This window comes from Xiphophorus maculatus, chromosome 3 (assembly GCF_002775205.1).
Source record: "Xiphophorus maculatus strain JP 163 A chromosome 3, X_maculatus-5.0-male, whole genome shotgun sequence".
Classification (NCBI taxonomy): domain Eukaryota; kingdom Metazoa; phylum Chordata; class Actinopteri; order Cyprinodontiformes; family Poeciliidae; genus Xiphophorus; species Xiphophorus maculatus.
The window spans coordinates 25,580,999-25,603,798 of NC_036445.1; the positions used below are offsets into that span (position 1 = coordinate 25,580,999).

The 22,800-nt window shown below is 40.1% G+C and overlaps 2 protein-coding genes across 7 annotated transcripts in view; both read right to left on the reverse strand.

Moving 5' to 3' along the window:
- Positions 1-1,391: 1,391 nt before the first annotated feature.
- On the reverse strand, positions 1,392-20,026 carry LOC102237423 (myelin basic protein-like). Of its 5 annotated transcripts, XM_005799019.2 has the most exons (7): positions 19,661-20,026; positions 10,780-10,884; positions 10,584-10,610; positions 9,382-9,411; positions 7,486-7,557; positions 7,265-7,283; positions 1,397-2,759 (listed from the first exon to the last, which is right to left on the reverse strand). In XM_005799019.2, exons 1-6 carry the CDS (start codon positions 19,778-19,780, stop codon positions 7,281-7,283), a joined length of 357 nt encoding a protein of 118 aa, XP_005799076.1. In that variant the 5' UTR covers positions 19,781-20,026; the 3' UTR covers positions 1,397-2,759; positions 7,265-7,280. The 5 variants fall into 5 exon arrangements, with proteins under 5 accessions (XP_005799075.1, XP_005799077.1, XP_023187401.1 ...); XM_005799018.2 differs by lacking the exon at positions 7,265-7,283 and having other exon boundaries at positions 1,392-2,759; XM_005799022.2 differs by lacking the exon at positions 9,382-9,411.
- Positions 19,818-22,800, reverse strand: part of mbp (myelin basic protein) — a 72,787-nt gene continuing 69,804 nt past the window's right edge. For both annotated transcript variants that reach the window (XM_023331630.1, XM_023331632.1), the window contains exon 4: positions 19,818-20,269. In XM_023331630.1, the coding sequence (XP_023187398.1) occupies positions 19,971-20,269 (299 nt within the window). In that variant the 3' untranslated portion in view covers positions 19,818-19,970. The remainder of the gene's footprint in view (positions 20,270-22,800) is intronic.

Sequence of the window (22,800 nt, forward strand, 5' to 3'; positions counted from 1 at the left end):
AGAGAGAAATTCACTTGCTAACTATGCGCCGCGAAGAGCGCTGGTCTTGGAAGATGGCGTACTATTTGCATTAACTTGGCCACTTCCTTTAAATGTGGGCACAATCCACTAACTAAATCCACATTTGGCTTTTGTGAATCAGACATTTTGTCTGTTTCAGCTTTCTTCGTAAAGCTCTAATTGACAAAGTGCTCAATTAATAATAGATATTTTTTCCTCTGGAGGAGCGATGGATCTTCGCAGCTCCAGAGGTACAATGGATCTCCTGACTGCATCTCTGATTAATGCTCTTCCTACCCGACCCTGTCGGTGGACTGAAATGTGCGGGTTGGTTTGAGGTGCAACACCGTTTCCACTTTCAGATCATGGACTGACCATTGCTCTTTGACCATTTTAAAGCTTGCTTCTCTACGGCTTCATCTCTGGCTCTGTCTGCAGCTCTTCTTAGCATCCAGGAAACTATTTGGTTCTATTTAACCAGCAAGCTGACATCGTCCGAAGGGAACTGGTTCATATGTGGGGGACTGAAGGCAAATGCACGCCACACTTTTCTAATCTTTTATTATTTTTTTATTCATTTTAATTCTGTGTCACTTCAGTACTACACAAAATCCCATCAAAATGCATTTGTGGTTTTAAGCTATTTCAATGTGGTTGAATATTAAGGCGTTTATGAAACCAAGATAAAAACTCCTTTTTTGGACCTCTGTGTAATACTTAGGATGATTTAGACTGAATCGTCTAGAGCCTAGAAAACTAAGATAAGATTTATTTGTCATTGTCATCAACAGATTACAACGAGATTGAGATTTGCTCGACTCGAGTTAAGATGCAGGTTATGTGTATATACGTAATATACCAAGATAAAGAAATGAATAGTACAAAATGAGAAATAAACTTAGACATCAGAAGATGGTTGCAGCGCCTGGAGGTGTCGCAACAGAATTTACATTTCTAACAAAGTGGTGTCAAGAGAACTAAACTCTCGTCGAGACGTATTCTGTGATTCATTTGAACTGGAGTGGGTGATGTTTTTGACAGCAGACCTGAAATGAAAGGGACTTCAGTTTCGGCAGCCGCTTCCACTGGGAGCCTTTGTACAAGACATGAAAATGCATGTCCTCTGATTATTCTTTAGCCAGAATAGCGAGCGCTCCTCTCCATCCGCTGCAGCTGAGGAAGCTCGGCATAAATAATTACCGCGCGAGTCACGCACTCTGGCTCCACGAAAGGAAATATCTCGTACCTTTGACCCGACCCAGTAACGTCACTTCCTGTCGCTCGCTATTTCCGCTTTTCGTCTTTATTTCAAAGCTCCGGCATTTTCTGCCAGTCATGTTGGGAGAAAGAAAAGAAAAAAAGAAGAAGAAAAACTCTGAAAATACAGATGGTGGGGTTGGTTTATGCGTTTTTAATTTTTTATTTTTATGTTCAGTTAACAGGCCAGTCATGTTTTTATTACACGTACAGTAATAAGGGGAGTTGTTTACATTCATTCGTGGGATCCATTCAGCAAAAGAAAAGAAAAAAACAACAGAGATGGAGCATTTTTTTAAAAAAATCATTGGTCTTTGTTTTTTAACACAAAACTCAACACATTCGTAAGGAAAACACTTTATATTGTGTCATTACAGAGTTAATCACAGAGCACCTTTGTGAAAACTGTGTGTTGCTCTCTTTCTTTATTCACTCACCAAAAGGAAACAGCTAATTGTTTTTTTTTTTGGCAGTCGGGAGGAAAAGGCACATTTCGGGAACTGAATTTAGCTCTAAGTGTGCGACAGAAACACGGCCAGCAGCAGACGACACGGAAGCATTGAGCACGTCTCCGACATTAGCGTTCAAACTTTACTATCAAGTGACGCGGTTACAGACGTGGGAGGAAAACGTCAAATGTTAGTGAACTAAAGAGGAAATGTACGTCTCAGTTTCTTTTTTTCCCCGCGCAAAACCACCAGCTAGCTTAAAAGTTAAAAACATTACATTCATAACAGGACGCTTCACGCGAGGGGGTGAGGGAAGGAAGCACGTGAAAAGACGACGCTAGTAAAATAAGGATAATAATAATAAAAGCGATTAAACTGTTCACAACGCGATGCTTAGAGGAAATGTTCGAGGTAATGACACGGACAGAAAGACGAGACAGAAAACGACTCCTTTTTTTAAGAAGAAAAAAAATATTATTATTATTATTACTTCCAATCCAGAAGCGACCTGGTACTAATCAACCAATCAACAAGCGGCATTAACGGTCAAGTCAGCGGTACTTGCACCGGCCTGCGTGACCCTCAGCTTCGGGGGTCAAGGCCACCTTTCTGTTAGAAACCCAACAAAGACGAGACTAAAAAAAAAAAACGTAACCCGTACACACAGGAAGAAAGAAGATCATTCAGGCTGGTCACACGTTGAGCGGCTTCAGGATCTCAGATATTTCACACTGGCACACACTTTGCACGACGCTTGGCGGTTGGGAGGACGAGGAGGGCGAAGAAGAGATTGTGTTGCTGTCTGATCAGCCGAATGAGCGTTTGTTTTTGGGGGGCGGGAGGGAAAAGAGGGGTAATAGCAAACATTAGGGTGTTAAAAAAAGGCAGCTCAGTTTGAGGGGATGACGAGACTTCCTCCGTTTTTCCTTTTTTTGGTTTGCACCCCCCATGATGTGCTCTCAAACATCGACCCTCTTGGTGTTGGAAGGCGTTTTTTTTTTTCGGGGGCGGGAGGGGACTTCAGCGTTTGGCTGGGGAGGCACTCCTGCTACCCTGTGAAACAAACAACACAGAGGTCAGTACACATGAGCAGGAGAAGATCTCTAATCTGATGTTAGTGGTCTGCTCTGTTTTGTCCAGCTCTATGGTCAGTTTCTAGAAAGGTCTGCCATGGCATGTGAAAGGAAATGCAGGTGATTATTGCGAGCAAATGATTCCTGCTGATGGGGATTGTTGTTTAGAGTCATTCCCCCCAACAAAAGAAGAAGAAAAAAACAACCAAGAAAAAAAAAGCTGAGTCTATAATTGCTTCCCGAAGAACGCGTTTCTCTCCGGTTCATCAGTTCGCTCATCAAGCCTGAGAGCCGTGCTCAGATGTCGTTGAGTTGCTCTCGTCCTTTCGGCGGTTATCTGCTCTCCACCTAAATGAGATTATGGGATCACAGCGCGGCCGGAGCAGAAACCAGATATTTACATATGCTGCGTGTTAAACCGTAGCTTTACTGACTGACATTAAATCGAGCAGGTTTGTTGTTGTTCCAAGACAGGATTACTCAATTATTTTTCTTTTCTTTTTTCTGAGTCAAATGTTTTTAGATTTCCTCCTTCCAGCTTCTTGCATTAGTTTGCTGTAAGTTTTTATTTTTATTTTTTTTTTTTGATTTTCTGCACTTACACATCGGCTTTGTTGTCCTTTAGCCACTTTGTAACAAATATGGCGGCATGCTTTGAGTCGTTGCACATCTGGAAGCCTCAGCCAATCCAAAAGTGTTCTGCATAATATTGCTTCCTCCTGATGCAATCTATTTTGGGAAGTGCACCAGCCCCTCGTTCTGCTCGTTTCAGGTCCCCCCCCCCCCCCCCCCTCTAAACCACTTTTTAATCTTTTATTTTTCTGTCATGTAGGAAATGGGAATAATTTTAATTATCTCAATTCATCTAAATTAAGAAGTTGTTTTCTTCTGATTGAATGTCAGAGGGTGTGTGCAAATAGCTTTGTTTCCAGAAACAGGAACAGCTAGCTAGACGTTTTTCAGTTTTCAGAAACTTTCAACCACGTAGACTACTTTTTAAAAGAAAAAAAAAATCTATATATTGTGCAACTGGGAAAGATAAAAAGGCGTAGTATCTAAACCACGGACTGCAGTTTGTTTGATTGACTTTTAAGCTGCTAAAGATCTCCCAGAGAGCGTGATACATGTCAGAGCTTTACTTCTCAAAGCCTCGAGATCAAGTTTCTCTTTTTAAGTAAGACGTAGCCAAGAGTCACGGCAACACTGCATGCTCAATAAAATAAAATAAAAAAAATTTTAAAAATCATTTAAAGGATTCAAGGATAACTGTTCCATTACTCAGCCAAAAAGTTTTAAATTTAAACTCCCCCGAGGGAATAAAACGCTGGAGCTGAGGAGGATCTTGCATCGTGTTTCACGATTAAGCTGCTGCGCTGGAATAGCTGCTGCATATGACTGAGGTAAATCATACTGAAACTTTTTTGTATATATATTTTTCAATATTCAATGAAAACCTAAAAAAACCCGCTTGCCGTTCAAGGAAAACAATGCAGCAACTATTACTCGAGCTGATGCAGAAACCACTGCCAGTTACATTTCAATATTTGACTCCATCCTTCTGTGGACTGCAAACAAAAGCCCCCCGTCGAAGGCGAGCCGTCCAAAATGAGCGCGCCTGCATTATTTGGGGCCACAAATCAAAACCCCTTTTGTCAGGCCAGATGTCCGCAGAGGGAGGTTATTATCTGTCGTGGTTATGTTCCAAAAACAAAGAGACAGAATGAATTTATTAATTGGATTAGCGGAGTTGTTTAGACTGCGAGAAAGACTTCTGGAGCCGTTTGCCTATGGATGAGACATTTTGGTTTAGTAACATTATCTGGAATTAGAAAATTAAGCTCGAATTCAGCTTTCGGTACTTCGATACATAGGAAAGATTTAAAGGTGCGCGCTCTTAAATGAATAGGAAAAAGTAGACTAGAGTTCTGTACTGAAAACACAAACGCTAAAAGATGAACAAAGTTATCGCTTATTATTTTTTAATTAAAAAAACTGAATTAAAACAGAGGCACTGTTATATTGAAGCTGTTTTTTTTTCCTATTTAAAATTACTAAGAAGTTTTTCCTAATTATGAGGAAGACCCAGGGAATTTTCTGACGACTGAAAAGTGATGTCTAACTGAGCAACATTCATGAAAAGATTATTAATTCAATTACTATAAACCGATGAGGAGAAAACTAACAGAAAGAGTGATAGCGTATGCTTGAACTGGACCAATGCGTGTTGTTTTATAAAAATTCTGTTTGTCGATCGTTTTCAGTCAATGAAAACCTCTCTGCTTCCCTGTTGGTGTCCTTCAAAGTTGAATTTTTTTCATTTCGTTTTTTTTTTCCTCATTCCCTCCAGGCTTTGTCGTTTCCCACGCTCTCACAAAGACTCGAAAGCAACAGGCAGAAAGATTACACAAATGAGACAAAACTTTACTGATTTCTTAAGAACTCGACCCACATAGTGGGACGCTCGCTAACTTCTCGCACTGGACCGAAGGCTGAAGACGCAGCTTTCGTTTTAGTCATTTCATCTGTACTCCATTGAGAGTGAAGCAAAAGTCAGGACTGGAGTGGGCTGCATTCTGATTTATGTTTAGGATTATGTGGCAGAAAAGGAATAAATGACTCAAACGCCTCGGAGTCCACACCAATTAGCCGAACTGGAGAGATTTAGAAGACAAAAAAAAAAGTCATCCCTGTCATCTTTCATCTTCCAGATTGATTTCATACGTTTCGGCTCAGATGCTCAGAGTTTAGCCTCTGCTATAAAGATGGAGCCTTTGGGAAATTTGGATTTCTCCATCCGCCGATGATTTGCTATACCGACGGAGTCAGCGGGGCTTTAAAGCTTATAAGGAGCTTATAAGGCGTAGAGAAACAGGCGCTCATAAACTCGACAGAATGACGCAAATGGTAATGATATGAGAAATTGTTTGAATGTTGGAAGACTCCGGAGCTCAAGCGTACGCTTTCCCGGTTTGCATCAGTACGTCATTCCAGACTTTAAATCGTCCACCTGTGCAAAGTGTCTTTTGGACCTGTCCGCTTTTTACTCTGGTGAAATGTAAAACGTAAAGGCACGTTTAAAAAAAACAACGTTAAACCTCCTCTCTCTATTTGACAAATAAACATATTTCATCGTTTGGCTGTGATCATTGGCTGACTTGTCCAGGATCTACCCAAACCTTTATGTTAAGCTAACCGTTGCCAGCTAGCTTTACACTCTTGTGTTGATATAGAGCAATTAACAGCGAATGGCTTTTTTGTTTGTTTGTTGTTTTTTTTTTGATTAAGTACCTTTTTAGATGCTTTGTGTTAACAACGGAAATCGTTGAGCATCAGATCAAAGTTTTCAGTGGATAAAAGCAAAGTTTGTATTTATTTTATTTTGTGTGCTTAATTAGCCATGTTGATACTTATTAACAGATTTGAATATATTTGCCATTGCCTTGACAACCGACTGGATTAGAGGCCATAGACTGAATTGACCAAAACGTTTATGCAGTGCCTGCATGAAATAAATTTGTCTCACAAGTTTAGAATAATTCGGACCAAACTGTGTCTCACAAATGAAAGTCTTTTCACAAAAATGGTAGATAAATGCAAAATATTTATCTTTTAACTCAGCTTTCTGCTTTCTAACCACAGTAAAGCAGACTTTTGTTGTGCCCAAACCTGCTTTTCATTACAACGTATCTCAATACAGCAAGTGCTTTCAGAAGTAGAGTGACCTAAATTAGATTTTTATTGCAAAAAAATAGAATAATTGTTTTAGTTTTCTTTTTCCAGTGGAGCTCAAATTAAATTATGAAAGTGGTTACCTTTCTTTCCATAACAAAATGTTAGCCATTTCAATAACACAATGTTTGAAATGATACCCACGCTAACGGCTCACATTTCAGGTTCTTATTTTCACTGAAACTACTCTTTCACACAGTTTTTTCCACTCACATTGTTTGAAATTGCGTCTGGCGCTTCTAAAAATACTCCACTCAAGACTTGGAAGACAAAAACTGGACAGAAATGTCCAAAAGGTTCGTTTTCAAAACTTTCCCCTTTGTGTTTTTGCTAACCGAAAGCCAAAACTTACATGTAAGAAAAGTGAAACGATAAAATACGTCGAGCATCCTAGCAGCTATTGTAAAAAAAAAAAAACAATGTGTACCCGTGCATATCAGTACTAGATCATGCACACACATCAACAATGCATAAGCTGCACCTTCGCAGTGAAGCAGCAGTGTGTTTGTGAGCTGCAGCCAGCCTGGATCCTCCTCACCAGAACTGGAAACTCACATCGTTCAGCGCGATTATATCAGTGACGCCATAAAGCTTGAAAGATGCCCAGCGATCAATCGCGTGTCTCAAAGCCTCTCATTATTATGCTTCTGGTTGCTGTGGCGATGACATTATGATGTTTTCCAAGCGAATCAATGCTGAACAAATGCGCAGCGAGTTAAGCGCGAGGAGCCCCTCCATCACACGGTATTTACTCACTTTGCTGCTGATATCATCACTGAGGCAGAAAACGAAAATGGAAAGACAGAGGCAGGAGCATCATTAGGGGAGAAATATGTACTCTTGACTCTTTCATAATCAGGAAAAGAAAAGCAGTGAAAGGAAATCATAACTTAGATATATTAAGCAGTAAAAAAACAAACAAACAAAAAAACAGGCGAAAGTAACAAAAAGATTTCTCTTCTTCTTCTTCTTCTTACCATTTTGAAGATCCTAGTCAGGGTGCCTTTGCCGTCCCCAGAGCTGGCCTTCTTGCTTGACTTCTGTTGGCCCTGGCAGGTGGAAAAGAACAGGAATTCAAGTGTGTTTATTAATAATAATAATAATAATAATAATAATAATAATAATAATAATAATAATAAACATAGTATTTCACACATTGTTAAGGGACTGAGGTATGGCTGACCTTTTTTTTTTTTTTTTTTTAAAGAGAACCATGGATTGATTCATAATTCAACCCAGAGTTTCAGTATTAATCAGGAAGCAGCTAGAAGGCGGAAACAACTGATCCTTCACTAGAATATTCTGAAGAGTGACGGATTCGTGTGTTCTCCAGCCACTCCGGTTATTGATTAGGGTGAAATCCAACTGCGCCCCGACTTTACGGAATGATTGCACCGCCACCCCCTTTTAACATTTCTGGTGTTTGAATTATGCATGAGTCTGGAGGCTGCAAAGGAGCAACAAAGTGTAAAAGACTCAGGGTGACGTAATTAACTGAGAACTTTTGTGTCCAGGAAAGATGACGATGGCTATCAGAACCTGTTCTCACGAAATTCAACTTCCTGTAATTCCATTTTTTTTTATCTATTTATTTTTTAGGTGTTCTAATTTATGCAAAGCCATCTGTGCGCTCAAGGAATCACTTTTTATTGTCAATGAGAGCATGAGTGCATCTTGAGAAATCTGATTATGGTCAAAAATCTCATTTATTTCATTAATTTCAATCAAAAAGTCAAAGTCGTGGAATAATTGCACCTGGAGTGACTTAGTCAAAAGGTTTATGGATTATGTCTAATGAAAACCCCCAAATTTGGTCTCTTGGGAAATTTTAATATCATGTAAGATCAATATATATTTATATATATTAATCCAGAAATGTTGTTAATAAACCAAACTTGAGTTTTCCAGCAAATAGCCAGTGAAACCCGACACAAGGAGGGTAAGCCACAAAGAAGCAGATGGTTCATATTGAGCCGTATCCAACTATAATAATGGAAAGTTTAGTGGAAGGACAAAGTGGAGGCATGTTTTCTTTCAACATATCGGAGCTTGTTCTTGCGATACAGCCATTCTTTTGAAAAATAAAGATATTTATAAGAGGATCAGTTTTTTAGCTGATTCATTGATTTTCCCTTTCAATGACACAGGGGTAACAGAGGGTTAAAACCAATTCAAATGTGACAAAAAAAGAAAAAGTTTCCTCTAAAGATGGGAAACATAACCTTCCAGTAGGCAAAAAATAATGATTGTTGCCGATTTCTGAGTAATTCTGCACCAGACGAGCGAGACTGTCCAAAAAATGTTCGATGAGGCAGTGCAAGCGAAATGTAACTTTACATAAAAAATGTAAATCCGTTAATATATTTATGTATTGATACTATTATTAGGACGTAAAATAACCAGGTAACGAGTGCCAATAAGTTTTGGACAGTCCCTTAGCAACGTCTCCATTCTTCGTAGCTATCAGCCTGGGGCCACATTCACAATCACAACGGTGTTAAAAGACGTGATGCTGCAGGTGGAGGCCACAACAGAGGAACCTTTAGAATGACATAAGTACCATGAAGAAGCGAGTAACGCTGGTATTATCATCAGAGTCGTAATGTGGAAACGTGAGACTGCACCAGTCGCAGGATGACAGTGATATAGTTTCACCAAAGTCTGGGATTAAGGTTTTTATCTGTGATGCATGGGAAGATTAGGAAGACTTAGTGGCGAATGGAAGGAAGATGTAAGAGCAGACACTGGCGTCGTGCTCGAACGGTTAATTAAGGAGATGAGGTGATTTGATGTTGAAGGAATGAGTCTTTTATTTAAAGGCAAAAAAAAAAAAAAATTCTGTCTGGTCTTTCGGCCATTTTCAAACCACCTACCAGGCCCATCTTGGCAGCTAGTCCCCTCCACTGGGAGTGCGGAGAAAGAAGAGACAGAAGGGAGGAAGGGAAAATACAGAAACAGTGTGTGTTGGTGCAAAGGTGGGATGGAGAGGAGAGGAGTTGAGTGGTTGAGGAAGGAAGGGAGGCAGAGGGAGAGTTCAGGTGGGACATGGAGGAGCAGGAGGAAAAAAAAACAATGCAGGTGTTCACATCGACACGTGGTGCATCAGATCACATTTGGAAGGGTTGGTATGGATGGTTATGTAATAATAATAATAATACAATTTTCTCGCAAGGTCTTCTAAACTGATTTTGATTACAAATATGTGATGGATGCTGAGATAAACTCTAAATGTTTTGTCTCTGTTCCTTCCTGATGAACAAAAGGCAGTTCTCAAGGTCAAACTTTAGATTGAACCGTTAAAAAAAATAAAATAAAATGATGTGCAGTCAGTGCCATCGTAAAACCTTCCCTCCACGTTTTTCACATTACAATCAAAAACTTCAAATGCATTTTTGTAAAGGGCCAACACAAAGTCATGCAAGTGAATGGGGGTCAAGCCTTCTTTTGTTCCTACACCTCCCAGTCAAATCCAGTACAAGCAACTGGAGGTAAATCCAGTCGAACTGTGAAAGTTTTAGAAGTTTGTTCCAAAACAAATAGCCATATGAAGACATCTGGGAGGTTTTACATGGTGGCAATCACAGCTTGAGAGAGAGAGAGAGCCAGCAACCTATTATAAGTTTGATGTTTAATCAAACATCCTAATAAAGAAAAGGTATGGCACCACCCAAACATGGCCGACCATTTTAGATTTATGTCCCATTTAGTTTGACCTCAGTCAATGTTCAGAGGTAAATCTGTGGCCAGATTTGATATTTTCTGTTCCCAGATGGTCCCTGTCCAATCTGACAGCAGACGGGTTTTACTGCTCGACATAAGTCGGGTCTAGCAGGTCTTGAATGCAAATGGACGCTGTGGTTATGCGTTTTTTATTTGTGGAAGAGATGTGAAAGCCTCGTCATTTTTCTTGTACTGGTCCGTCTAAAATACCTTGAGCTGTGTGGTCGTAATGTGGGAACATCAATACTTTTGCAAAGCACTGTATAACTTACCTGTCAGGAAAATACCAGACTTTGTTTTTTTTTTTATTTCTATGTGATAACTTGTAGTGTAATTAAAAGTAAAGCAGACTCACCCTAGATTTAGGAGGGGCAGGGGACACCTGAGGAATAGTTAAGAGCAGACAGTAAAGAAAAGAAGGTTTTGAGTTGGTGGGAGGCAAAGAAGACAAAGACAACCAGCAGAGGCAAAGCGTGGTCGGGTAACTGTGCTGGGGCTCTCTGAACCTGAGAGTCTCTGAGGGTTGCTCAGAGGTTTAGCTCGCTACTCACAATCGTGCGGAAGAAGTGGACCACGGCGTTCTCGGCTCCGCGTTTGCGTGGCGAGGTGGCAGACGCTTTCTGAGGGGCTGGAGAGAGAGCACCTCGGAAAGAACCCTGCGGAGAAAAGCAGAGGAGCGGCCTTGAACACGTCTGGGGTGACATGTTGGCTGTGCTAAAGGCACAGGCGCCGATTCCGATTCCGGAGCGCCCGCGTGTGCCAGGCTACCCACACGCATCATTTGTTTGCCAATGACCACGGCAACAACTCAAAACAAGCAAGTGAGCTCAGACATAATTTGGCACACATGGATACAGATGCAACGGGCAAATCTTTTACCTAAAAACTCGAGAATACATGAAATACAACAAGAGAATGTTGCTTCTGCTGCATAGCTTGTCCTGTAGCTGAATACAAAGTGCACGACAGATGTGTGTATAGGGTTACATACCAGGAATCCCTGAATTGGTTTGAAAGAAAATTGTAAAGATTAATAAACTGCTTGATATGAAGTGAGGAAGGTACAGAACGGTGGACTAAACTATCATCCGTTCCCTTCCTGATTGCAACGGTCAACAGGTGGTCCAACAGGTGCAAAGGTCACTTAAAAATGAAGAACTTCCACAATAAAGTGTTCATGTTTTCTTCTGTTAAATGTGGAACTCTTCGGTTTTTACGTCTTTAGACGGCTTTGAGACTCCTTTATATCTGGAAAGTCATGTCAGTCTAAGAATGGTCCTGAATGTCTTCTCTGTTTAAACTCAATTGAATTTACATCAAGAAACACAAGATCAAGCAATGCAATCATATATATTTACATTTTGATGCTCATTATAACGCAAGGCAGTCAGATTCAGGTTGTATTGATCAAGATCTTCATCCGTCTACTTTCACCAAGTCAGCAAACTGATATCAATTTTAAGGACTGTAAGAAGCTCTGAATCTGGACATCAAAACTCAAACAAAAAAATGTTTTGAAGCTTTACTTTTCTTTTTGAAATTATACTTTCACACCCTTGCTTCCTCAATGCTCTAAATATGAAAACATTTATGACACAATATGTTTTTCCTCCTCAAGAAGGCAAAAAGTTAAACTTCAGCCTTCACTTTACACAACATTTCTCTGTGTGTGTGGAAATGTCAAGAACCTGCTGCAATACTCATTCTGAGAATTTTACATTCATTTTATGAACGGTCAGTAAAGAATTGTTTAAGTGTGGGAATGACAATCTTTCTTCTTACAGCAAAATATGAAAATATGTTTCTCAAACAGATTATGAATTCTTAAAAAGGCATAATGGATCTTCCACTGACTCAATCTTCTCTCTGTCTTTCTTCTGGACGGGACTCAAACGTCCCCGCGAGGCGTTGGCGTTTTACTGTTACGGCCTTTCCCGTTTAAGCGACATCGTTTTATTTGGGTTTTGTTGAGACATCAATCTTGTTATAGCGAGAAAGTCTCTCACGATCAAGAGATACTGCTGCTGAATTTATGACCAACCTCTGGGAGTTGAACACTTCCATATTAGAGTCGTCAACGTGTTTTTGTTTTTATTTCCCCCCCCAATTCCATACAGTCTAAGTGTTAGAGAAGAAAAGTGGTGGAAAACAAAAGATATTGAAGGAAAGCGAACGAGGAAGTGAATTTAACATTAGGAAGTGAAAGTAAATGAAAGTTGAAATCAAATTGCAACGGTTGGCTATTAAGAAAATGTAATTTCATTGGGTAAACGCCCAAGGGATGCAGACCGCTCTATCTAGTTTAAAAAGAAAGGTGGGAAATATTATGAAAAACGACAAAATCCCCACAAAACACATGATCTGACCAATTTTTATGTAAAAGGGATCAACATAGTCACAGGTTTGCGTCAAGTGATTAAGTGGGGGTTGACCTTTAACCTGTTCGTTAGCGTTGTATATTGAACAGGCATATGAATACCCATAATTACACATTTCTAATCATTCTTGAGTCGCTATGTAATATATTTCATTAAATTGAGATAAGGAGTAGGATTAAATAAGTGTTCACGTCTTTCTACCCGTTTTCAAACAGAAAAGTAGTGGTAAGCTGATTATTTTTCTATGAACGTTTCCTCTTGTCCTACTGATCACTTGTTTTCTTGTTTTTCAAAAAAAACTGAAATAAGTAAAGAAATAAATATGAAATAAACCTACAGGCTACTAGATGGGCCACACAGAAAGCTGCTCTGTTAATGTGGAAATTTACTCTGACATGTACTTTCCGTTCGTCTCGCTCACGACCGAGGGACGTAAAACAAACAATTACTTTTAATGCGCTGATAATGCTGAAAGCTGGCGGCCGCGGTGGCTCTGAATAGAATTTATTTCCATTAATTCATTGAAGTCAGTAAGATTAATGACAGAGGAGTTCCACCCAGCTTACTGTCCAATATTTGGCCAGAACCTATTAAAAATGAACCACACTGGTACCAGTGAACATGTTGGGAAGCCGCTCTCTTACCGCTGATGGGTTTAACTTAACAAAGAGACCAATTATATATTATGAGGGGGGAAAAAAACAACTTTTTAACTCATGCAAACTTTACAGAAACATCAGGCGTAACACTTAATACTTCTAATACAGAAACCTTTCACCTCTTGTTACCTCGTGTATTTCTGTTTCTGACCGGAGCATAAAGGAACACGCGTGTGGGTTTTCTCATAATTTTGTCCCAACAAGGTTTCAGCCGGACAGGCCTTTATTTTCACGGACAAAAGCGAGTCTGCTCCATCTCCGGGTATTTTTGGACACCAGGGAAGGGTGAGGCCGGATTTAGTTTTGTGGGAGCTGAAGGTGAGTGCACAGCAAAATCAATGGAGTTTCCTCTGAAGTCCCGGATACTGGGAGTTTATTTGTAGCGAGTGTGTGTGTGTGTGTGTGTGTGTGTGTTGAGGGTGGGTTATGATTCCCATCCATTACCTCACTGCTGCCTGACATCAAAGATGTTTAAGGTAGTAGAAAAAAAGTGGGGAACTTTCACCGCCATCACTGCTATACACATTATGACACGCGCACTCTGAAACCCGGCCAGCCTTTTATGGCTGTTTTGAATTTGGATCTAAGAGGATGGGAAATATAAAAGAGAAAGATGGAGAGGGGGTTGGGGGGGAACACCGTCATTCCTCGTTATTAGAACTATTTCAAATATTTCTTTGCCTTTGACGTTAGCGAGCGAACTCCAGCTCTGTTCCACAGAGATCCCTTGAAGATGTCATTTTTCCAAAAGTGCTCTCCTGCTTGAATCTTCGCCTGGCTAGGTCCCCACACGCAGAAAATGATGTGGAACGGGAGACGAGGCGAGGAAGAGCTCCGAGAAAACGGTGCCCGCCGCGTTTGGTTTTTAAGAAAGCGGAGAGAAGAAAGAAACAAGACATCAAATAGTCTGGGAGGAACCCCGCCCGAAAGCCGCCCGCCTCGTTTGAAAATCAGCTGTGTACCTTTGAAGTGAATAGCCGCGTGCTGCCTTGAGAAGCAAAACCAGCAGTTTGTTTTGGCCTCGAGAGCATTCAGAAATGTAGATGGAAGCAAACAGAGTGTGAGAGTGACAGCAAGATGCACCGTGGTATTTACAATAGTACAATCTTTGGTGAAGGTTTAATCACAAACCAAACAGGAAATGGCCGTCCACCTAAACTGAAAGGCTGGACAAGTTGACAGGTATTTTTCGGATGATCTAAGGTTTTATTGAGCGTAAGCAGAATTTACTTGAGGACCCACTCTGCCATTATAAGACTTTTATGTTTTCTTTACAAAAAGATCAAACAGAAAAATTTTATTTTCTGGGTTACCTACTTAGAATCTGTTAAGTGTTTCTATACAATGCTAACTTAGCATTGTACATGTGGCAGAAATTTGCAGATTGACATTAAAATGACTAGTAATGTAACTGTGAAACCTCTTCTTAGTAAATATGTATATATATATATATATATATATATATATATATATATATATATATATATATATATATATATATATATATATATTTAACTAGTTTTTATAAATATCATGCAGTACCAATAGTGCTCAAAATGCTCTTTTTAAATGTTTTGCTTGGGAATATGTTTTCCCACTTTTTTCCCTTCAGATACTAAGCGAAGGGAATGAAATGGGTTTCGACCCTCATTTAGTTCTAACCTTCCTGTCTTTATACACCCACAATTTTATTTTTATTTAATGATCTCCAAGCATCTGAAGTGAAGCTACAGGTACAGCTACACCTGACTACGAGTCTGCTTTATTATGGATGACTGTTTTAAATATTTAATCCAAAGATTAGATGATGACATTTTGCTTCATACCAGTTCTCTCTGCTAGCTTCACTTCCTGAATACCTGTTAGGTTGGGATGTAAGATTTAGCTAACGTTCCAAAACTTTGTGTGTTACCCTGAAATTATTCACTTCCAGCCTAACTTTTCTCTTGTGGCTGTTTACTCTGGAGGAATAATACGGCTTGTCTACTCTGACTGCTAACTCTGCGGTGTTTAACATTTGTCACAGCTGCCTTTTGTTTCAGAGGAAAGAAGAATAAATTCTACTTGAGCTAGACTTTTTGTTCAACCCACACACACACACGGAAATCTGCTGCAAAAACAAAACCAACAAAAAAGATTCATCCACAAATTTTGCTGATACATCTGTGTTTTAAAAGTTCAGTAATAAAGTTAAACTAGAACTGGACTGACAAACTTTTACATGCAAAGTAATCATAACTTTAAACCCTGATGATAGATAGAACTTTTGTAGACATGAAAAATTAATATTTCAATATCTCATAATAATATGAATGCAATTCTAAGTTATTGTACCAAAATGAGTGGGAGAATTTTGCTGCGTACCATCCGTCAGCTTAATCATTTTAATAAAATCTGCAGAACAGGCAAAAGAAAATACATCACTTTAAAAAGAAATGGTTTTTGAGACATTGGGGGGGGAAATGTTTCCATGCTATTCATTGAATTTGTTTTGCTACACCCTGATTAGTTATTCAAGTAAAACGTCTCTCATCGTTTCCAAAGAATTAAAGTTTTGAAACTGCAAAAAACGTGCAATATATCATTCCCATGGCTTAAATGTGTTAATATAACGATACAAGAAAGATAAAGCAGTCATATTTCATACTCATACGCATCATACTGGGGGAATGTCATGCCAGCACGTCATGTGTTAAATAATGGAGAACTTTCTCTTTTTGATTCACTCTACATTAAATCACAGTTCCTCTCTCTCTCTCTCTCTCTCTCTCTCAAAAAAAAAAAAATTTAAATTTTTTTATATGGCGTATTGCTGAAACTGAAAAAAAAAAAAACCACGCTGCAGCCATAACAGCACTTTTGTTGGAAACTTGGACATTTCTGCTCTTTTCAAGTGTGACTGATAAAGCCGAGCAGGGCTGGCAATAATTCAGTAATTCAGCAGTATGAGTCATTTTATGTATTTTTTTAGTTTGCATTTAATTTGCATAAAAATAGATGTGAAATTCTTGCCTTTTCTTTATCATTATGCAGCAACAATTTCCCGGTGCACTCCATCTGTACGAAATACTGAAGTGACCAAATGCCTTTTTATATGGAAAGACTTGCAAACTGCATGCATCTAGAAACTGACTGAACGTTGATTTGAACTCTGTATAAACTTAATTTCTGGTCGCCGACGTTTTGGGGGAAATCGTATCCCAGAATCTTTTGCCCTTGTTTTGGCACACGAGCTCCAATTGCTTTCTCTCGTTTCCTGGCAATTTCGTCTTTAGGCTCACACAAACAGGCCGAGGCAATCGCCCATTACCGAGCTCTATCAGAGTGGAGATAAACAGTATCTCTGCTTTCCATTACAGCCACTTTGATAACTCCGTTTTTTCTTCTTTTTCTTGCTGCGAGGGACAGAATATATTTAAACTCATTAAGTCTCAACCACAGGGATGGCGAAAGGCAAAAAAACTTGTCTCCAAACCAAAAGAAAAACAACAGCAACAAATGGAAATGAGAGGGGTTTTTTTCTGGTAAGTTGTTAGCTGTTAATGATTTTTATCGTTCCTTTGCGGTAAGAGAAGACAAAACACATCCAAGCGAGTGACAAAGAAAGCAAAAAATAAAACAAAGAGAGGCGCCGGGGGTTGTTGTTAAAGAATTTTAATCAAGCAATTTTACCCAAACAGAAAAAACAAGATTATATCAGGAACAGGTCATCGATCGCCATGGATACAGACAGTTACATGACCCCAGAGCAGAGTTAGAAAGCGTTACAAAAAACAAAATTAAACAAAAAAGCAGCTCACAGATTGGGTCAGAGACATTTTAACCTGAGGTGAACAAACTGATGATGAGGGGTCGTCAACTCCCTCATCCAAGACACTGGGGTTAGATTACAGCATCACAGAACTGCGGGAGAGCTAAAAAACAGCCTGACGGACGCAGGAATCAATCCTGGATTTCACTCTGTACCTGTTGACAAATTGTGAATCAGGTTTTTCAAAAGAAAAAAAAAAAATCCAGTCATTTTTCAGTCTTTTCTTTCTGCTTTAGTAGCTTTAAAATCGCCCCACTGATCTCGAACTCGTTGGCGTTTAGCGTCAGATGTCCCTGCAGACGCTTTATGTTCTGAGACTGGCTGTCTTCACTCATCTTGAGTGAAATATCTCTTAATAAAATAACTAAAAGTGGCGAAAAACATAAAAAAGATAGAAGAAACCCCATGTACCCACATGCGGAGGTTGGAAGGAATTAAATATCACTAAAAATCAACATGCAGATTTGTCATTTTGGTGACAAACACTGGCACAACTTTCCTCACTAATACTGCAGCCTATGATGTCAAAGTGTGTGGTTAAGGATGTGTTTGTGGTTCGACAAGAGAAAATACCTGTCTCCTTGATTAAAACTAGTTGGAGAAGTTAATGTTTGCAGCAGGAAGACAGCGTGGCTATTTATTCCGTTTGCTAGAGGCAGCAGAAGTGGGCGAACCTGTCAGTGACTGAAGATTTAAGAACTCGAAGGCAAAACCTTGGTGAACGCAGCGCCGCCGACGTGGATCGGTTCATTTGAAAAACTTTTATCGTTACAAACAGCAGCACGGCAAAAAGTAAGAACGTTTCCACCAGCAGTACTGATGAGCTTTTTTCCCCTGAATGTCTCGGCCCACAGCTGTCTCTTAAAATCTTAAAAAAGCAATTTCCTGATTCTTACACAGCGGGGCGTTTCACAGCTAGCATAAGGCGTAGGAGGAATGCATATGTTCAAGCTGGTTTATCTGCAGCGCTCTGATTCGCCAGATGAGGAAGCAGTTAGGCATGGGCCGGTCGAGCTGCCGCTCCGCCGGTTGGAAGAAAACAGCAAAAACAAAACAAATGAAGGCTACGTTTTTGGTCACGATTACAGAAATTAAGAGAAAATCAGCTGTTTCGGGAGCAAAAAACAAGGTCTGTGGGCGGAAAACGGAGGAGCCCCACCCATTTCTCCTGCAGGAGTAATGGGTTTAACTGTTTGGAGATTTTTTTTAAAGTCATGAACAAAGTGAATCTACAAACAACAAGCTACGAGGGACATATCTAAATCAGCTGACAGCAGGCTGAGCAGCAAATATCCACTTCTTATACTCTTATTTCACCTTTTAAAAAATAAAATGTATATTATTTTGCAACATAACCTTGAAAACTTCTACAAGTGTAATTTTAGTGGGTTTTGGCGCTCTATTTTTGCTCAAATCCATGAATTAAACTCAAAATTTAAACATTTTCTTCATTCTTACTGTAATAATGACAAAAACATATTTTAAAGTAGATATTTCTATTTGACTTAATGCGGTCCTACAGTGAGAATCTCAAACCTGGCCCATGCCTAGAAGACGGAGCGTGATCAGAGAGAATATTTCTGTAACCTCCAGAGGGCACTGCTGAGCGCCCGGCCACAGAGGGGGCGGAGCCAGCAGGTCTGCGCAGACCGTCGCTGTGCCAACCAGTCCATCATGTCTGGAAGAAGAACTGGCAGGGCGCTCCGTGCCAGGAGCCCGCAAAGCATAGCATTTTTCTGTTTTATCTCAATTTTTTTTTTTTTCGGTAAACTCCCCAAAGAAAAATTATTTGCATTTTTATTTTACTAGTCATCTAAGAAATAATCACAGACTCAAAGACCCCACGATTAGCTTGTTTGGAAAAAATAAGTTAATCTCTTCTCCCCCCCTTACATTATAGAATAATCTTTCAATATAATTTCACAAAAAAAGAGAGAAAAACACAAAGGGGCTATAAAAACTAACCTGCATTCAACACAATATAAATATTTTTTTGTTGATCATTGTTCCAAGCATAACGTAAGCACTAGCTGAGAAAGAGACATAAACAGCATCAGCAGAAAACCTCCCAAAGCAAAGTGGTGAAATAATCCGACGGTAATCCGCTCGCGTCACGTCTCACGACAAGCGTCCACTCCCAAGATTTAGGATTAACAAGTGAGGTACCTGAAGTGAAACCCAGCTGTTTGACAAATACTCTACTTTCACCTTAAAACCTCACGACTTAACAAAAGACAAAAAAATTGCTACAAGTGTCAGTACCATTTATGTAAAAGAAAAACTTTAAATGACACAAAATCATGTCGACTACATGGAATGTAAAAGAAGGCAAACCCCTCTGGTAAAGTCACTGTCCCGGGTCCGGTCAGCACCGGATGACGCCACACTTTGCTTCACCGACAGTAAAACCAACACAACAAAAGCATGTCACGAGAAATTCTTACAGAATGTGTCACACAATCCAAAGTAAAAGAAAAGAAAAGAAAAACGTGGTTCTGGGAGTAAAATCAGCAAAAATAACCAACATACACAGAAGAAGGCCCCCCAACCCCGAGAGGTTGGGACCCCTCCCTCCTTTCCTCACCTTGCCCTTCCTTTTCTTGTCCCCTCCAAAGAACTTTCCTATCTGATCCAGGAGCCCGGGGTTCTTCTTTCTCCGGCCCAGCCCGAAGGCGGCCTGCGCGGAGCTGCTCGCAGATGCCATGGTTGTAGAAGCGGTTGGCGGTTTATTCGTATTAGTCGAATCTACTTTTTTTTTTCGTCACTCTCTATAATAAGAGAGCAAAGCTCAAAAGAGTGTTGGGGTAGAAGGAAAAAAACCGAGAAAAAAGAAAGTAGAAGGGAAACGAGCAACCAAACGGTAAAATAAAAAATAAAAATAAAAAAAAGTCAGCCTATTCTAAGTCCTGCTCGGGGCTCTCCGACCCGCACTCCGACGCCGCTCCGCTGTGCTCCTGGATGGTCTGCAGCTCGTCCGACTCCGAGGGTCGCTCTTTGAAGGTGTTGTCCTCGCGGCCCGGGGCATCTCGGGAGAAGAGGCGGACCAGGTGGGGGCGTGGCGTGGCGGCGTCAGGGTCAGCTGTGCTGGCCGGGCTCCAGGGCTGGAGGGGGCCCTCAGCGCCCGTGGAGTCAGTCACCGCCGGCTTCTCCGAGACGCAGCCATTGTTCTGCTTCGCATCTGCCTCGACCAGGCCTGCGCAGAAACAACAAGGGTCATCTATGGGCTCGGGCCCGCATGGCACACAACAAAACCCGGAGCGGCACAAAGGGAGCCTTATTTAACTTTTTTTTAACGTTGCCGCGGCCCTTCCTGCTGCAGTGGAGACCAGAACAGCTGATATTTGATTTTTTTTTTTTTTTATCTGGAAAGACGCTCACCTTCTCAGCTGGACAGACATGTAGCTACAGTATGTTGCCTAGGCAACATATTTACAACCAGGGTTATGTTTATTTAGGTAATTTTTTGGGAAGAAATGTACTTTTAGGAGTACTTTTTGCTTTTATTTCAGTATTATTAATATGAAGTATCGCTACTTGTGTAAAATGTAACATTTGTTTTAACCAAAAATTCACCAGACACACGCCTGCAGTTTTGTTCAAGTTTCAAAACTGTTATGTTGAAAGAAATTCATTTAGAATGAAAAAAGTTTCTTGGCTGATTTTGTTATTTTGTATTTATGTGATTTCTATGAATTATTTTCAATTTGGTCCTTAAAAAAGCATAGCTTCCAAATATTTTGTTCTGTCTGATGATGTGACTTTAAAATATTAAACGGTTGATGTTTTGATCATTTTTCCTCGGTAGTTGAACAACCTTTTTACCAAATACCATTTCTTACTCCTACTTGAGTAATTTCTACTTTTTACTTGTAAAAGTATATTGAAGTAGTGATACACTTACATGAGAAAAACTTTTGGGTTTTCTACCCACCACTAACACATCCGCTCAAATTAAAACCACAAATTTGCACATAGGTTTGCGATAGAAATGCTCAAGGTATTACATTATAGAGCAGAAGTAAAAAGATATGTAGTTTTGACAGTTTTTTCTCTAATAAAAAGCTCAAAAGTGTGGCATGCATTTGTTTTCACCCCTCTCTACTCTGCTACTCCTAAAAACAGATGGACCTAAACTAAGGTCCTTTAGTTCTCACTAGAGCTGTCCTCCAAAGATGGTCATGGTAAAATATAAGTTAACACAACTCATTAAAACGGTGTTTGCCATGCTCATGTTTCTGATTTGCTGATTGTCAAATTTATCAAGCTGCTTTCCCACAAAAGCTAGCACAGCAAGCGCAAAACAAACACGTTTCCTGTCAAGAAAAGGACCGATGGGTTCGTCCAGCAGCCCTGCAAAAATAAACAAAAAAAACCTAAGAACTCACGGCCAACTAAAATCAGAAGGTAGGAAGCAGCATTTATGCTACCTGAATGTTATAAATATTGAATAGTGGATGAAAGTGAGAAAGAAAAACACTGGGCGGTCACAGAGCGGAAAAGTTTGTTAGTGTTTTAGGTCAAAGCGTATTCATAAGTTACTCATTGAGCCCACTCAATGTCGATACCTAAGAGGACTCTCGATCCAATATGACTCATCCTGAGCTACTTTATAAAGAAGAATGTCAAAACTTTCGGTCTGTAGAGTCACGACTTGATAGAGACACACGGCTAAAGTCTGGGACCTGTAATTGCAGCAAAATGTGGTTCTCATTTGTATTCAGCCCACTGAATGTCACACAGTACCGGATATTTATTTGTAAATTTTATTAAATAGAAATTATTTCCCTCTTTCCCAACTTAACCCCCCCTCACCCCCAGCATATTTAGGGTTTTCTGCAGCACTTTAAAAAGGAAACAGTCATTCCTGAAATTTCCACTTTTGACAGCCATCGGTCAATCTAGGGCAGCTCCCACAGCAGAGGACATCCAGTGCATGCCCATCCCTCCCCTCCAGCTCCGAGACAATGTACACACTGTACTGACAAGATATGGTGTAGCACTACACGGGGAAATCTGCATGCTAATAGCAACTGGAACACTGGTCCTTTGTCAGGGCTGCATAGTTATTACAGAGAAACAAAAGCCCCAGTGTCACTAAAATAACTCCTATAAGTATGGATTTTCAGCCCGATGCACGGTGACACTTATCTGATTTGGGAGCAGAGAGCTCAGAGGCTGCTGTCCGCGAGCAGAGGAAGGATTTAGTTCTACAGTGCATGGGATATTACAATAGGATATTAGCTCATTTACATGGAATAACGTCTAAAACCGCGTCGAATGAAATGTAATCCCTGAGTCATATCTGAAGGCTGATTCAGATTATTAAGAAGGAGACTGAAATTTGGTGTTAAGAGGAGAAAAGCCCAGAGGAGAGACGCCGGTTTTCACCTCCATGCCTCATTTACAGGAGACAGTTTATAGAAAAAGTTCAGGGTGCTCTATTAACGTGCTTGCTAGGAAAAAAATGAGGAAGGATAACCCAGTGAGGGTTTTTATCTGAGTAATGTTGCTTTTTAGCAGGTCACAAGGTCACAAGGTTTCTTGCTAAAGTCAAGCGTGTCTCAGAAAGTGGCTGCATGCTACTTTCTGTTAGCATGCCACCTCTTATTTTGAAGTAAGAAAGGACGTAGTTTTTGTGTTTGCTGGATGGAAACAGTTAGAAAAGTGTTGAAGAGCCTTCCACCTCTTATTAAACTCTAAGCGAGACCATTTTGGATGGTCGGT